The sequence below is a fragment of the Pseudonaja textilis genome, chromosome 1, assembly GCF_049901715.1.
Source record: "Pseudonaja textilis isolate UNSWEBS1 chromosome 1, rPseTex1.2, whole genome shotgun sequence".
Classification (NCBI taxonomy): Eukaryota; Metazoa; Chordata; class Lepidosauria; order Squamata; family Elapidae; genus Pseudonaja; species Pseudonaja textilis.
The window spans coordinates 222,794,119-222,807,906 of record NC_141990.1 but is presented as its reverse complement, the minus strand read 5'-3'; the positions used below and the strand labels follow the sequence as shown (position 1 = coordinate 222,807,906).

The window sequence follows — 13,788 nt, the reverse complement described above, 5'->3', positions numbered from 1 at the left end:
AGATTCAGGTTGGTGAGGTTACACAGCTAAATGCTAACCTTCAATAGATCTGGAGTTCTGCGTACATTAGCAGCCTACGCATATGGCTATGTCTGTAGCAATAAGATAAACAGGATGGAAATGAAAACAGATCTTCCCTTTTTCTAGCACTAATATTTCTAGAATCAAATGTGTTCCATATTGATGGTTTTTTTTACATAATTGATTATCTTAAACTAATTTAAAATCAATCTTGGGATCAGGATAAAGCTAAATATAAGGAAACACCACCACCACTGAAACTCACAGTATTTTTCAGCTTTTATGCCAGTCTAGTTGTTCCAAGGTCATGTCTCCTATAAATATAATTATAGATATGCTTGTCTGTCTCTCAGTAATACAGAAAAAATGCTGATTGTAAGATAGGAAGGACTAAAATGCAGAGCAAATCTACAACACCAAATAAAACTTGCATTCTCAAACCCTTCGTTTCTTTAGATCAGATTTGATTGTCAATATTTAGGATATACCACATAATTTTTAGGGCTAAAACGTGTATACATCTGCTTCATCATCAAAGTTCCACAATCTCAGGTTCTTAACACCAGCTTCTTCTATCATCAAAGTTTAACGTTTTTTTAAATGTTAAATGTTTTAGTTATAGTCAGGATGGGTACACTGTATGCTACATACATTGTTTAGAAGAATATAGCAATCCACAGTGGGATAACCTAATCATTAATCTGCTTTATAGCATATAAGATGCATTTGGACACAGGCCTTCATATTACAAAGTACTGTTCCTATCTGAAGGCTACAGTCAGATAGTAAGGTAGGACCAGCTTACAAGATTTACCTACATTCAAAGTCAGTCTCAGAATAGCTGCGGCCTTGATTTTCCTGGTCTCGTAATGCAGACTTGCTGATCAGGTCTCCAAACCGTTCAACACCCAAGGTCTTGTCCAACTCGTCATCATCCTCCGTGCCAGGAAAGGCTGCCTCATCATCCCCGCCATCCTGCACATCAGTCAATAATATCATCAGCAAAACAAAGAAATGTCTCAACATCGTACAATCCCTTATTCCAGGGAGGCATCAAAAGCACAGATCGCCTCTCTTTGCCTGCTTTTCTCAAATACCGCCCTCAATCATATTTTTCCAGTGTACAGCTTCAAAACAGTAGAACTGAGAAGACAATGAAGGTTCGTTGATCCCAGTTCCAATTTCAAACTTGAACCCTTCATTTGACTGTTCTAACCTGGTTTTCCTTCATCCCCCGATTAGGAATCTAGCACAGCTGGTTGCTCAGACGTCTGTCCAAATATCCCAGACTGTAAAAATGAGTAGACAGTGCCTGGGGGTTATCAGTTCCAGACCTTCCTTCACCACACTCATTCTCCACTCTCTTCAGGATGAGTAGAAGTAAATCTGATATTTAAACTGTCAAATTCCTTCCCATCCCCCTCCCATTCCAGAAAGAGGGAGACCCTGGGATCTTCCACTTCTGTCAGGGAAAGCAGGCAGGGATAGCACAGGTCAAGAACATATGGATTGACCCCAGAATATACAATTGGAAGAGGAATATATACAATGTAGTTCACCGTACTCCACATTACATCAATTAGGGGCATCCCATTGGCTGCCTATAGAGCTCTTCTAAGGCCTGAAGTTTTTTTCTCCATTTTCTCCAATTCCTTTCCAAGTCTTTACCATGGAGCCCAGATATTAAAGCTTATCTTCTGCTCTAGCCCAAATTCTCCCACTTTTTTGTTGTTTCTATAATTTCCTCACACTCCTGGTCCCAAGGTTATAAACTAAGAAGAGGACAAGAAGTAACAATAATGAAAGTTTAATCCTGGGAGCTCTCTCAGTTTGGGCTCTTTCAGATCTTTAGCTCCAGCCACTGGTAAAAAAAAAAAAATCCTGTCAATTTAGCCTGAAATGCTGGTGCCAAGCTGTTGTGGACTCCTCGGTTACTATGGAAACACAGTAGGCCCAGCGATGGCAAATCTTTGCTGAATCAGAGAAAGCAAAACAGGTCTTAGCTAGAAACATTTAGCTTTAGAGAAAGATCTTCTTAGGACTCTGCCCTTCTGTTGCCTGGACAGGTGAGTTTCTGCATCATTGCCACAAAAGAAAGGCAATTGTTGCAAGTTTTAATTAGAGATAATTTCCACAAATGAAGCAGAGTTAATTTCTTGCCATAAAAGTAAACACAGAGTTCTGTGCCATTTCAAAGAGTAACACTTTTATTATGGCATAATTTTTGGTGACATCTAAAGAACTGAAGTGTTGTTTGTGAAAGCTTACTAGATGCTGTTATAGATTTATTTGTGTTTACAGTACCAGGAATTCTCTATTAATTGAAATTAAATTCCAGGTTCAGCCTGGAATACATTTTTAGTGAAAAAACTAATCCCTCTTATGTATAAATTATGATGGGATATCCATAAAGGATATTTTAGAGCAAACTGAGTAGTTATATCCTATCTTAGAAATAACATGATTGTAGGTAAGGACATACAGATTTCAACCCCTCGACCCATTATTTTAGACATTCAACACTGCTCTGTAATAGTATATCTGATGGCTTTTGAAGCAGCCTATCAGTAAATAGTCAATTTGCTTTTGGTGTATGGCACAGGGCTGATACAGCATCAAATTTCTTTTTTATGGAAAATTACAGAGAGCCCATAGAGCTAGAGATTCCAAATGTCATAAATTATATCTTAATGATTCATTTAGAGGATTTCATTTGGGGACTAAAAGTGAAACAAAGGTCAGCTATTTCTTACAGAAGTATGTTTTTCCAATTCAAGATTTCTATGTCAAAAATATGTAAGATTTGGACTATACACATCACAAAATACATTCCATTACCTGTTTACTTGGGGGAATTTTGTAAGCATAGCAAGAGGGTAACATAGTTGCAGATTGACTTACCCTTCCAAGAAATTCGCTGTTACTGACTTGAATTAAACTGTACATTAATAGATGCCCAATTTGTAACAGATCAACATTATATAGCATGATAACCACTTTTCCCCCAACTGTTTTGTATATAACACCACTATTTTATTATAAAACAATAGTAATGAGACAGACAGTATAGAATTTTATACAATGCAGCTAATTATATGAAATTATCTATTCACAGAAAGTTAACCCTTCTAGTCTTTGAAATGCCACACCAATGTAAATTAAAAAAAGAAGTGTCATCCTCTTTCCTACGGCTATCTGTAATGTCAGAAAGCCTCTCTGAGGGTCAAGTACACTTCCTAAACAACGTAGAATGAGAAGAATCACCAAAGCCATTAGTCTATTAGTCTGCCTACTTATTAGATTTATATTCCATAATTTCTTAACATACTCAAAGCAGTACACATATCATTCTATCCCTAGTTTTATCCTTTCCATAAATAACCCTGCCATGGCAGTTGGGCTGAGAGACAGCAACTGACCCAAAGTTATCTAGTGAACTTTTTTAAAATTGTCAACCTGGATCTCTACTACCTTAATTGCATCTTAAATATTATACTGCACATTTTTGTCTCCCCAAAACCTCCTCAGTATGCCATTTAAGGGAATCCTCCGCTCTCTAAGGAAGACTTTTGGGGAATGCAGATGATTGCAGGATATGAAGATGATAAACCCTTTTCCTGTTTACTGTCAGTATCTCTCTTCTGAATATGAAAAAGGCAAAATGTTGGTGCTGACTTTCAGACTTGTTAATCTGTTGCAAGAAAAATCGATTTAAAGTCTTATGGCACTTTAAAGACTCAAAAAACGCTGGTACTAAGCTAATGGCTCAAGAAATCTAGTTAGGCTTTAAAGTGCCACAATAATTTCCCAAGACTGCCAAATCTTTAAAGCGCCAGAAGACAGAAAAAACATTGAGTGGTATTTTTTTTAATTATGGGAGCAATGAACTATTAGTCTAACATAGTGCTTGGGCTGGGAAGAACATGAATGATTTCTAGCTAAGGCTTGTATTTCAATAACTTTTCCTAATTTCCAGTTTCCATATCTTTCCATTTTTGCAATACTTGAAAATCAACCATTACAGCATTTTTTTAAAAAAATTACCTGCTGTACATTAGTGAAGATGCCTCCCAAAGGAGCAGTATCCCCAGCTGCCATCTTGGTTTACAATCTATGGGCCGTCATGCAATGTTTGGGCAAGTATCAACCCTTCTCTTTCATGAACAGGCATCCAATAAGTCTGAGGCGTGGCATAACCTGTGGAGAAAGGACATAAAGCCTTGGCAAGGGGGAATCAGAGAAATGGCAGGAAGCTGTAGCTACAGCTGTGAGGATTAAGAGTTAATGGAAAATAAGAGCCACTATTCAAAATCATGTGACACCTTATGCATGACACCGAGTTTTAAATTAATTATAAGCACTCAGAAAAGAAACCTGGATATTGCTGCACAGTTCACCAACTTACTTGGTTCAGATTGCATATGGGTTAATTTTTAGGATGTACAAGGAATGCATAGCACAAAAATAATTTAATCATTCAGAAAGCCATGTGCCATCACAGTCACCAGTTTCATGAAGTAGTGAGGGGAATGGGAGTGAACATCCACTGGACGATCATGAGAGTTAACTGAATAGACTGGGGAGTGAAACAAAATGAGATCCCACAACAGATGCTTGCAAAGAATAAACAACAAACAGAACAAATCATACAAGAGTTAAATGGCAGCCATTTATAGCTAATCAGAGGCACAGTTGAGTTATCTCTCAATTTGTGTAATCCTTATGTAGCCACTGGGTCTCACAGAGCAGCAACTAGTTTCTGAATCTTGGGATGTTCTGATTGTTCTTCAAATAGTTGGACAGTACACACACAGAACTGCTTTCTTTATTGTTGATTTAAAAAGGACTTATGAAAGTATTTTTTTTCTTTCCCGCTGGGATAGATTTAATTTTTTAAATGATCTGTTTCAAGAGCAGTTGCTGATCAATGTTTATTTTATATCTCCAAACGTTGATTAGGTAACGCCAATTAATAACTTCAGAGAGTTTTTGCTGGAAGAATCAGAATCTATTATTTTCTTTAGAAAAATAGCAACTGGACTACAACAATGGAATTGTTTGTTACAAAAGGGGACATTAAACTGATTGTAAAGATTTTACAAGTAAACAAATTACAGTGTTAAATAAATTTAATTATATACACATTTTGGATTTTTAAATTGCTGACTTGAACCAGAAATAATTTAAAGTTCCTAAAAAGACCATGTAATCAGTTCATTTAAAAGCACTTTATTATATATATATTATATATATATATATATATATATATATATATATATATATATATATATATATATATATATATATATATATATGCAAGTCCTGGATTGAGTGAAGAATCTTATGAAATACTTAAATTAAGACAATAATAGCTTTCCTGCACAAGAAAAACTGCCCTTGGGCAGTAATAAATATTGTCTAGAAGACCAATACTATTTTATTTTAGTGTTCTAAGGGTAAAAATTCTTGAGTGGAGCTCAGTTCCTGATGAACCATGCAGCTTTCTATGCAGCTTTCTATATGCCATTATAATAGCTAAAAATGCATTCTATTTTTAATTTTATTCATTTATAAAACTTCCAATTAGGTTCATAATAAATATAGCCTGCTGGTGATAAATATTTCTACCTAAGTAGTACTAAAAGAAGGCTTTGTAAACTTTAGAAAGATTGCTCCTGGGATGTCATTTATAGACCTTGCACTATCAAATAATAATATCTAATAATGGTAGCACCCCACTTCTGAAATATTCTCTTCCAAGAGATCCAAGTCATAACAAATACTACAATCATTCAAATGCTACATCAAGACTTACTTGTTCTGTCATTTTAGAAGAATATACTGTATTAACAACTCATCCAAGGGTGGGCAATTTAGAAACAAGCTGAAAACTTTTATTTATTTATTTATTAAATTTCTACCACTATATTCCAACAGGACTTTCAGTGCTTTACAGGAATACGCAAACAACTACAACGCTCATGTTCCGTTTAAAAAAATAAAGTTTAAAAATATAAAAGAATCAAAATCTCTTCCCCACCCCCAAAAAACAGGTGTGAAGTCCCAAATGTCCTCTGGAAGAGCTGTTTTTAGCTATTTCTGCAAGGTAGCTAATGTCAGATTATTCCAAGATTAGTTTTAGATTAGTCTAAGCTTTAGTGGAAAGCCATTCTAGAGAACTGGCGCTGCTACAGAAAAGCAGTTTCTTTAAGCCTGCCAAACCTCCCCAAAGTGGGAAGCTACTAGCTGTTTTTTCCAGCAAGATTGAATTTGTCCAGCCAGTTCTAGTTTGTGAACACATTACTGATTGCATAAATTAAACATTGGTCTTCTATCCACTTATATTATGTTGAATAATAATGTTCAAAGTACAACTCTAGAGCTTTTTTTTAATCACTCATCTAGTCAAAAATAAACACATCCCCAACACCTGCTTATAATCTCATTTTCTTTACTGCTGGTATGTTTTCTCTCATGTGCTGAGACAGCAAATCTTGAGATTCAAATGTTGTATTCTGACAGGTCAAATTAGAGATCTCCATAGTTTAACACCAACATTCCTCATAAGATTAGGAAACTGTGAACGGTATTGTGCAGGCACTGCAAAAGTTTTAATATTTTAAAATATGAAGTTTTTCTATTATGTACATTTAGTTCTTTGAAGTTTGCTACTGTTGATTCTGAATGAAAATAGATCTTTAGAAACTCAGACAAATCTTCCTTTCTTTAAAACTCTGAAGATACTACACAATAACACTATCACGTTTCCTTTCCATTTCAATATTCACATTCACTATTCCCTAAAGTGCACCAAGCAACGATAAAACCTAAGGCTTTTACAACTGCATAGCAGAGAAAGGAAAAAACTTATAACGGTAGGAAAGAAAAATAAAATGTGTTCTCTTTTTATTTTTGGAAGCTTTTATCGCATACATTTGGAGACATCTTAAACTATATCTATCAAATGACTAATAACCTAGATTTATCCTACTTGAGGCCCCAAAGCATTCTCAGACTTCTTCATTGGCATCCTCATGCCATCCTAAGACAATTTTTTGCAGAACACACACTTGAAAAACAGACATATTTGAAGAGTGTGTTCAAGCTCAAAGAAAGAAAAGGCAAGAATAGTCGAAAGATTGGTGGAGCATATTATGGAGTGTTGGAATTTGTGGAGATGGTTGTCAGTAGGATTGTGAGTCAAAGATTGGTGACCAGTATATTATACATCATGCTCACAATCTAAGGTTCATATAATAACTGTTATCATTGGCAGTAATTTAATAATTGGAAATTCCTCCATGATGGATATGTGGAATTGCAGTTATTCAGAGAATAGGGAAAAGGAGCCTAAGAAGAGTATCACTAACAATAGTACCTAGATCTCTGGAAACTCCATCCTAAATTCATAGGTCCCAAAATAGTGGCCTAGTCCTAGATCTAAAGCATAAAAGCAGGAAAGGGACAGCTATGAGATCTGGAGGCAAAAGGGTTCTGTGAGTAGCCATAGATACGTTTTTGTAAACAAGATGAAATTTTTAGATGATGATTGGGAACTTCTTTTTAAAATAGGACGTTATCTCTTTTTCCTGGCAGAGTTCCTGATATGCGAAAATTGAGGAAATGTTGCTTAGAAATATAGGAGCTACCTTATTGGGAAAGGGGGGTGTCAACTAACTTAATACTATCAACATTGACCAATACAGTCCTGCAAAGTTGTAGATACGGATTTTTCTATCCCAACCAGGAGATGCCAGGAATTTAAGGTACAGGCTTAAGAAACACTGATGAGTTTCTGATGTGCATACTATGACAGTAATCAGTAATTGATTTGACAATTAATAAATGTGCTAATTAATTATCATTATGTACAATGTTTGGACACTTCTAAAGATTGTTGTTACTGATGGACTATTAATGTAACTTAAAGACTTGTGGAATAATTACTGATTCTTAGAGGCATTATTAGTCTTGCTTGCAGTTTATCATTCTCTCATATGAATTTTATTGATTATCCAGACTCTTAATTGTTTATCAGACCACTATGGGCATATTTTTATTTTGTATTTATCCACTGCTCAACATAATGGGAACACTGTTCATAATTTTGGCTTTTCGGAGCAATTGCAATGAGCAAGGAAAAGCAATAGAAGGAAGAGGACAGATTTGATTAGAGACAGATGTCACTTGCAAATTATAGGTTGTTGGTGCCAAAAGGAAAAAAGGAAGGACTGAATGTGCAACATGACAAGAGAAAAATTGCTCAAAATCTCACATTGTGTATATCTGAAGTTGAGAACTGACCCCAATGAGAAATGGATGAAGACATACAGCATTCACAGAGGCACAAGAGAGATAATTTTTATGTGTGGTTTACTACAATAATAGGAATCGCTTTTTGTGAGTAGAACCAGAGCTCACACCCACCTCACAGCCACACCCTCTGAAATGGAAGCATTGGTCACAAAATCTGAATAAGCAGATTGAAGATACAAATATACCTCTTCAAAGACAGTCTGTTCTTTGTTACTACATTCTCTGTCACAGCCCTGCCATTGAGAATGGTTTCCGGAGCCGAGTCTTACCTCAGATAAAATCCTTATGAGCAATAACGAGATGGGGATTGCTTGTCTGAGGTAGGTACTGGTTCTCGTGAGAGGACTGCAGACTTAATGAGCAGGATGTTACTTGCACTTCCTTTGGCATGCCAAATATATTGGATCATATGCTGCCAAGAGGTGGGAGTGTACATACACTTGCTCTGCCAAGAGATGGGAGTGTACATACATGTGTGCCTCAGACCCCCTTATCTCTCTCTTGCATTCCCTAAACAATTGCATGGCATATTTAAATCCTGCCATCTACTAGCCTGGCAGACGCTTGGAATACCTATTCTTGCCCATAACAATTTGACACTCTGATGATTGGAGGCTAAGAACTCTTGATACAAGGCAGAGACAAGACGAAAATGATTTCTAAATGGAACCTATCATGGAAACCTGCTCTGCTCTGTGGGGGGAAATCTCTGCCTTACACTTGGTAATATCAGGGTAATGGAGATGCTGGATCAGAATGGGAGGCAGGCAGGAATGGGGGTGGGGAGGAAAAGAGGTGATATACAGTACCTTGCAGCTGCTGAGAAGGAGAGCGGCTTGCCTCCAGCCAGGGATCCACAAAACGCACACAACTACAACTGCCTTTTCCTTGCCCTCCTTCCTCCTCCTGAAGATCGCTCAACATGTGTCCATTTCCCTGCTCAGGTAGGGCGGCAGGCTGTGCTAAGACACCTCCTCCTCTTCAGCGCAGCAGCTTTCCGTTTCTACTGCAGGCAGCCATCCACTGCTACTGGCTCTGCTTAGAGACGAGCTGCACATTGGCTGCTCCTCTCCTTTATTTGAAATTCTGTGTGGTAGTGAGCTGCAAGGCTATGAGTCACTAGCTGTTTTTTTTTTGTTTTTTTTGCAGAAGCAGACAGCAGCTGAGCAAGTGGCTATTCTAGCGAGGGAAGTTGGAGGGAGGGTCACAAGTAGCTTATAGATACAGTGACATTCGCATCACTGTGTCTAATTAGCATAGCACTGGGCTGACCCGATGCAATTTACGGGTGGGTAACCCAACACACACTCATTTATACTTGCATGCATTCTAGCAGTTTCACATAGCTATGTGTGCCTTGTATTTCAGTGTACGATATTCATATATGATGTGAGAGCTATATCATATTTGCTAAGCCATTTTCAAAGTCGCTGTTGCTTTCTCTTAAGAATTCTTTAATTGCACATCTTAGTCTGTTCCCTCCGACCATATACTGTGAAGGATAAAAATACTTTCAGGTTTAATAATAATTGGTGGACAATGCATGTGTGGCATTTAAATATGTACAATACTTTTATTTATAATACAAATAGTCAATCAATAAAAGAATTATGCTGATATGTAATTGTAAACAATAAAAACATTTTGTTGATAGAGTATAAAAACATTCACATGCATAGGTGTACATTTAAATCAGTTTCTACTTGTTACATGATACTGAAGCCAGGTTAGAAGTTAGGGAAGGGAGGTATTTGGGTTATCAATTGTAATAACAAATCAATCTTTCATTCTTGCAGACTTGTTTTGTCTTTCTTGCTAAAATCTAATTATTAATGCAGTTTTACCCCCTTGGCAATTAGAGCCGGTTATTTGACTCTCAGCTATTTTCTCAAAAGGATATACACAGGAATGACAGGAGCAACTGCTGGTGCCTTATAATAACCCATCTAACAAGAAAAGTCTTGACATGAAGACTCTGAATTTTTTCTAGGAGCAGATGAAGCAAATTACATATTAAATATTCTAAGGACACTTCTATCTGTGATTGTTTTTACATTTATTCCTTAATTAATTATTAGGTTTTTATTCCACCTTTATTACTTTATAAGTAATTCAAGCAAGGCAGTAGACATACATAATATCTCTTCCTTCTCTTTTCCCCCACAACAACCATCCTGTGAGGTGAGCTGGACTGAAAGAGAGAGTGTGATTGGTCCAAAGTCACCCAGGCAATTTTCACACCTAAGGTGGGGCTAGAACTCAGTTTTGAGGTATCTAGGTCAGCACCTTAATCTCTAAGACTGAACTTGTTCTCATTCTTTGGAGAGCATATCTGTACAAGGCAATTCAATACTTCTGTAAATCCTAGAGAATTTTTTTTAATAGTTATTAAACTCTGCAGGATACCATGTCATCATAGGATGAACTTTACTCCTCCTGAGTTTTAACCACATCGCAGGCCCTTTAGCAGGTATGCTAAGGTGAGATGGACTTGTCTGCTTTCTGTTTCTTTTTGACTGGAGATATGAAGACATACAGAGCATTAAGCTGCCTGAATTTTTTTAACTTTCCTTTTCGCATTGAGTAAAAAGATGTGGGATATTCCAGTGGAATTGAAACTTGCAATTAATGAAGAAGTCTCTTTTCCATGACTTTCTTTGGCCTAAAAGATAAGATTCAGAATTTATTGTTTCTTTTTTTCCACTACTGCAGTCTGAAACCATAGTCTGAAGCATTAGGAAAGGTTTTTTTGGGGGGGTAGGGATGGGGGTGGGTAGTGTCTCAAGTCAATATTGACACTTGGCGTTTCCCTGGATCAGACCTTGCAGTTCTCTTGGCAAGATTTTAGAAGTGGTTTGCCTAAGGTGGAGCCCACAGTCTCTCTGGTTCTAACCAAGTGCCTTAACCCCTACACCAAACTAGCCCTCTACTGAGACAATGCTTAGCTAAAAAATTGATGATATAATGCTATTTTCACAGCTTTCACTGGGATTTTTAATAAGATAAAGAATAACATGTGGTAGCCAGACAGCATCAACCCATTAAAAAAAATCATGGTTTTTGAGTGTTGGTGGTGGTAAGGGTAAGAGGTACCAGACAAATATTCCAAAAGAACTCAATTTCCATTTAGGATGGAATGAGATTTTTGTTATTGTTGCTCTAGAATGGTAGTTTGCATGATGCTTTAACTGAATGATATTTTTTTTGCCTGTTATATTGGTCATGTGAAGAGAGATCACTGGTTATGCTCTTAAAGTCAGGAGAGTGATCATTGGTGGATTACTTTCAAACTACTTTGGAGAATAGAGTGGAAATGAAGCCTGAAATAACGCCCCAGAAGTGGTTTGAAGGAGATCAGTGATTGTCATTCAAGACTTGAGATGCTAGTAAGGAATGCAAATAACTATTTGTCCTGAGCTCCTGCATGTTCTGTAGTAGCCCTCAGCAGAAAAAAAGAAAAGAAATAAAAGCCTGGTGCTTTGCATGACTGCTAGTCCAGAGCAGAAGAGATCAGAAAACTGTCATTTGTTTTCTGATAAAATGCATCTCAATTTCACTTTGCTCCTTTTGTCTGAGCTGCAAAGGACAACTTATAAAGCTGTCAAGCTAGAATTTCTTTTAGAGAACTGAAGCTCAGGAGACAGGAATAAGGACCATTCCAATGAGGAAAGAAAACCACTGGTTTCCCAGGGGTTTCAACTAACTAAACCAACTGAATCAGAATAAATTAGCTTTTCAGCACTGTTGGCATTATGAGAATATAGAAATCTAAGTGTGCTTCCAGATTAGTACAGAATCACATGTGGAAGTGCCCAAATGCTTCAGGGACCAAGAAATTATCCATTTTCCATTAGTTAATACGTTTATTTCTTCTTCCCATTTCTTTATCCCTTTTCCTAAAGCTCACTAAATGATTTATATTATGCTCATTTATATGGGATTCCAGTTCTTACAGTTCTTTGCTTGTTGTGATTATAATTTCGATAATATGGACTGTCGATAAATTTAGTGGCTAGAATTACAAACTGTTTGTGGTGGAGTAATAAACATACACAATTGTTTTCATACTGTATTGATATATGTAGCAAGCAATTTCTAAATAAGCAATTGAACATTCCAACTGTTTAAATACCAACCATTTTCAAATGGTGCAAAGGACCAGTGGCCTTTTCTATATGTTGAGGAGCAGAATGTTTGAAGTTTATGAAGGAAAATGGTATTTGCATCATCTAAAAAGTTGCAGGTTACCCAGCAGTACAGTGTACAACCAGAAGACAATAGCAAAATTAAAACAGGAAGTACATGGGAACAAATGAATATGATCATGAATATTACAATTATAGTATTGTGGTTTACGAAGTATGTAAATAAAAATGATATTTTTATGACATAAATTATAATATAGTTTTGATTGGCTGTTATAAACCAGCTTTTTTAAAAAGAGAATCCTGAGACTTTCTTGCAGCCATTTTATGGCTGGGTTTATGCAGCATAGCAAGCTATCTGAAATGCAAGAGTCCCTATTTACTGTTCTAGAAAGCCCAGAAAATCCTCTTCCAAAGTTAGGTAGCTTATGGTGTTCTCTCTCTTTGATGGTTTGTTTGCAAGCACTGCAAGGATTCCACATTTCGACCCCAGCCACATCCTCAACTGAAAACAATTCATTTAGTGATGATTCAAAGTTACAATGGCACTGAAAAAAATGACTTGTGACAATTTTTTTCACACTTATGACTGTTGCAGCATTCCCATGGTCACATGACCAAAATTCAGATGCTTGGCAACTGACTCGTATTTATGATGGTTGCAGTGTCCCAGGCTCAAATGATCAGTTTTTGCGACCTTCTGACAAGCAAAGTGGATGTGGAATCCAAATTCACTTAACAACCATTTTACTAACTTAAAACAAATGGGATGATTTAAGTAACAACTGTGGCAAGAAAAGTCCTAAAAGGGGGCAAAGTCACTCAAACGTTTCACTTAGCAATATAAATTTTGGGCTCAATTGTGGTTGTAACTCGAGGACTACCTGTATTCACTTTTATTGGTTCTTCCCAGATTCTCTGCATATGCCTAAATACATTATGCCACGTATTTGCGGGGCTAAACTCTGAAAATCAGTTCCAAGTTTAAGTATATAGACCCGCAGAAACTGTGTTGGTTTAAACAAAGCAGGATATCGCTTGCTATTCAGATGCCCGTGTGTGTGTGTGTGTGTGTGTGTGTGTGTGTGTGTGTGTGTGTGTGTGTGTAACGGCTTTTGAGAAAACTTACAAGGAGGATTGGAAAACCGATCGATAAAGACCTGAGGTCGCCGTTACCACGAACTGAGGCGAAGAGCATGGGGTGCCTATGAAGGTACAAGAGCAGAGGTGGGACCGACTCGCTTCATTTGGCGGAACCCGGAGGACACTCTGTACAATTTTGTACGTGCTCTATGGTAATGCGGAA

At 37.0% G+C, this 13,788-nt stretch overlaps 1 protein-coding gene across 1 annotated transcript in view; it reads right to left on the bottom strand.

Annotated features, from left to right (window-relative positions):
• Positions 1 to 9,460, bottom strand: part of SLC4A3 (solute carrier family 4 member 3) — a 44,351-nt gene extending 34,891 nt beyond the window's left edge. Inside the window, exons 1-3 of the mRNA XM_026707964.2 lie at positions 9,147 to 9,460; positions 4,066 to 4,218; positions 840 to 996 (exon numbers count right to left, since the gene is read on the bottom strand). Of these exons, the coding sequence (XP_026563749.1) occupies positions 840 to 996; positions 4,066 to 4,119 (211 nt within the window). The 5' untranslated portion in view covers positions 4,120 to 4,218; positions 9,147 to 9,460. The remainder of the gene's footprint in view (positions 1 to 839; positions 997 to 4,065; positions 4,219 to 9,146) is intronic.
• Between the last annotated feature and the right edge of the window lie 4,328 nt (positions 9,461 to 13,788).